General features: G+C 54.1%; 2 protein-coding genes across 2 annotated transcripts; both read right to left on the bottom strand.

Moving 5' to 3' along the window:
• Positions 1-777: 777 nt before the first annotated feature.
• On the bottom strand, positions 778-2,073 carry DQ04_02831010 (hydrolase-like protein; the record flags this gene model as incomplete). Its single annotated transcript, XM_009312258.1, has 1 exon — positions 778-2,073. One exon carries the CDS (start codon positions 2,071-2,073, stop codon positions 778-780), a length of 1,296 nt encoding a protein of 431 aa, XP_009310533.1.
• Positions 2,074-2,928: 855 nt separating this feature from the next.
• Positions 2,929-3,750, bottom strand: DQ04_02831000 (hydrolase, alpha/beta fold family; the record flags this gene model as incomplete). The annotated part of the gene is made up of 1 exon (XM_009312257.1): positions 2,929-3,750. The coding sequence occupies one exon, from the start codon at positions 3,748-3,750 to the stop codon at positions 2,929-2,931; it is 822 nt and encodes a 273-aa protein (XP_009310532.1).
• Between the last annotated feature and the right edge of the window lie 77 nt (positions 3,751-3,827).

Genomic DNA, 3,827 nt, shown 5'->3' with positions numbered 1-3,827 from the left:
AAACAAAAAAAAAAAAAGGAAAGTAAAGCAGAGAAGCCAGCGGGAGCGCCACAAGCGGGAATGTGCGAGGCAGGCGAAGCGAGATAGAGAGATGGATAGAGAGAGATGGAGCGAGAGGAATACATCCTGTGGGGGTATATGTCTGAACCTAAAACAAAGCGAAAAAAAAAAAGGAGGGCTGTTGGGAAAAGCGCCACAGACGCCACTTAACGCGTGCTGCTGCGGGGGCGAAGATGGCGTGGCGTCTGTTTTCTTTTTCTTTTCCTCCCTTTTCTTTTGCGTTTCCCTTCGGTTTTTTTTTTTTTTTTAGTCGTCGTTGTTGTTGCTGTTTCCATTCGGTGGCGGCGCTCTCACTGCCGGAGCGTCGTGAGGCCGCACGCCATGAAAGCAAAGAAGACAAAGAAAGGTAAAAACGAAACAAACAACAACAACAACAACAACAGCAACAAAAAGGCAAAGCCTCCCCCCGCGTCTCCTTTGAAGACAGCCATTTCGCCCGTGCACCCACACACGATGAAGCTTTCTTTCGTTCTTTTTTCTNAAGCCTCCCCCCGCGTCTCCTTTGAAGACAGCCATTTCGCCCGTGCACCCACACACGATGAAGCTTTCTTTCGTTCTTTTTTCTTCGAGTGCCCGTTGCAGCGAAGGGGGGAGGGAGGGGGGAGGGAGGCGCATTGCTTCGAATTGGTGATCACCGCCATCACCACCACCACCACAACAACAACAACAACAATAATAATAAAAGCGTGTTTCCGTCCACTTCGGCTCTGTTGCCCCTCACGCCGCATCCTCAGCTTCGCTTGCGAGCTTTCGCTTCAGCTCCTCCGGCATACTGAGGATAGATGCCTCCGCCACCTGCTCGCCCAGTATATTCATCCGCAGCTCCTCGGCCATAATGCCCGATGCGTCCATGCCACTCGTGTCGCAGTCGTCGACCGCCATGATGTCCAACGCCGCAAGCGAGGTGTTTTTCGTCGCCTCCGCTGACGTGTCGATCGGCGTTGTCTGGACGGGCACACCCTCCGTCGTGCCGCGGAAAGACCGCTCCAGCATCTGCTCTGCGCAATCCGGCATCACCGTGCCCTGCAGCAGCGGCATACAGGTGGGGATTTCAAACCCAAAGCGCGCCATCAATGAGCCGTTTTCACTCGCTGCGTTGGCGACAGCAACAAAATCGGAAACTATGGTGCCAAAGAAGGCAGGGTGAAAGTAGTGCCCCATACTCTCTAGCGTGAGCAACTTAGCCTGCGGTATCATTGACGCGGTGCGGTAGCCGTGGGCCGGTGGCATCAGCACGTCCTTCACGCCATGGACCACCAGCGCTGGGCAGGACAATGAACGGAGTGCCTCGTCGCGCCCAGGGCACCTACGAATTGCCGCGGCCTGGCGAATGAGACCGGCGGAGTAGGCACTTCGTCGCAATGAAATCAAATACCGCAGCTTCAGGTACTCCTCGTCAACAGGAAGGGCACCGCTCAGGAGCCTCTTCAAGGTCTCCACGCGGAAGTCCAGCAGTTCTTCAAGAGTGCAGTTCGTGGGCGGCTTTCGCAGCAGCAATACCTTCACCCACAGCTGTGGGTCGGGGAGGTCGCGTGCGTTAGTAGTGGACATGATGCTCGTCAAACTAAGCGTGCGGTGCGGCGAAAGAAGCGCCACCGTCTGCGCAATCATGCCACCCATGCTAATGCCCATCACGTGTGCGTAGGTGATGCCTAGGGCGTCCAACAGAGCCAGGGCGTCGCGCGCCATGTCCTCAATCGTATATGGGAGACGCTCACCAAAGGCAAGCGTCTGTGGGAGAAAGAGGCGTGCAGGTATAATACTTCCACGTTGCTCAATCTTGGTCGAAAGCCCAATATCTCGATTGTCGAAACGCACCACGAAGAAGTTCTGCGCCACTAGTTCCTCGCAGAAAGCCTCATCCCAGGCATACATTTGCATGTTAAGCCCACCGATGAGAAGCACCACCGGCATTTTCTTGCACGGGTCGCCAAAGCACTGATAGCACAACTCAATGCGCATATCACTTGATGTACAATACCGCACAAATGTTAAGTGCTCCGCTGAGCGCATGGTTGATTTCATTTTCCTTTTTTTTTGTTATTATTTCGTGTTCCTGGTGATGTTGTTGTTGTTGTTGTTTCTGCCCACGCCTTTTGAAAGATGTATTGGTGGAGTTTGAGATCTATATATAAATCTGTATAAATCTGTATGGGTGGGGATGCACCGACTATAGACTGCTGTGTTGCACTATGCCTTCCTTCTCGCGTCGCGGCCGCGTATATCGCCTAGAACACACACACTGGCAGGGGGCGACAACGCAAAACAAAAAAACTCTGGAGGACACGAAAGGCACCATGCGGCGGCGGGCTGTGCATGTGGGCAAGGCACAGCCGCATCGGCAGAGATTTACTGGAGCCAGCACAGCCGTCCAAAGAAGAAAAGCACACACACACACACACACAGCAAACAAAAAAAAAAGGATCCGTCCAATCCCTTCAACAAACTGATTTGACTTGATTTTCTTTTCTCTTATTTTCCTTTTTTTCACTGACCCAGTTGCACAGATAGCTGCTGAAAGGTGTGTAGCCATGTGTGCCACGCACTCCCCCGCGGGGAGGAACACCAGTCAAGCCCCTACTGGCCGCTTCGCATGCGACGCCTTCCACACGAAAATGTGTCCGTGTTGTACCCGACAAACACGTCTTCCATGCGAAACGAAGAGGAAGCACGCTTGGGAAATTAACAAGAAGAAAAAAGAAGCACGGGAAAAATATCTCATGGCAGCACACACAGACACACACACGCACACGTCCTGTAGCGAACGAAGTGTGCGCCGCAGCACCACAACCCAAGCAAAGTGGTCAAAAAGAACCAGGTTCATATAGTTGTGCAAGTACTAATAGTGATAGCAGAAGTATTCTGCCGTTAAGCATCTGTGGTTGGTCTTTGCGCGTTCCATATAATCTCCTGCGTCATGCTGGGCATCAGCTCATCGGGTAGGGAGTGGCTCATAAGCGGATACAAAACCAGTTTTGCCGGTCTTCCAATCAAACTCGCAATCTGCACGCCGTTCTCGTACGGGATCAGTTGATCCATCATCCCGTGTATCACCAGCGTCGGTACCTTCACCGTCTTCAGTGCCTCCGCACGGCACTTTGCCCGCTGTATTGCAGCTAGTTGGCGACGCATTCCCATAGGATCTTCCGGTGCGCGTTGCAGCAGCGACCTTGCGAGGTCTTTACACTCTTTCTCCTCGAACACGTAGTTGGGGCCGCAAAGACGACGCGCAATCCGGCACTTGAACTCGACCATATCCTCCAATGACGAGCTGGCGGGCTTATCGAGGAACCACAGCCGCGCCGCCCAGCTCTCCTTCACCCGCTTTGAGGATCCCGTGTGCGAGAAGATAATGGTGAGGCTCCGCACGCGTTTCGGGTAGTGAGTAGCCATGATCTGCACAATCATGCCGCCCATGCTGCAGCCCACCACGTGCGCCTCGTTGATGCCGAGCGCGGTGAGGAGGTTCATTCCGTCCGCGGCCATGTCCTCCAATGTGTACGGCACACACTCACCGTACGCCATGGAGCGCGGCAAGGCCATGCGCAGCACATTCGGTGCGGGGAATTCCGTGAAGTGCGTTGAAAGACCAACGTCACGGTTGTCGTAGCGGATCACGTAGTACCCGGCGTCTGCGATACGCTCACAGAAGTTGTCGTGCCACAATGCGCCGGGGCCGTTCAGTCCCATCACCAGCAGCACACATGGATTCTTCGGCTCGCCAAAGGCGTTGTAGCAGATCGACACCTCAACTCCGGTGCTGGCGG

The sequence above is a fragment of the Trypanosoma grayi genome (genome assembly GCF_000691245.1).
Source record: "Trypanosoma grayi strain ANR4 Tgr_283_V1, whole genome shotgun sequence".
In the NCBI taxonomy this organism is placed as follows: domain Eukaryota; phylum Euglenozoa; class Kinetoplastea; order Trypanosomatida; family Trypanosomatidae; genus Trypanosoma; species Trypanosoma grayi.
The sequence above is the reverse complement of the archived record's forward strand: the minus strand, read 5'-3'. Positions and strand labels throughout refer to the sequence as shown.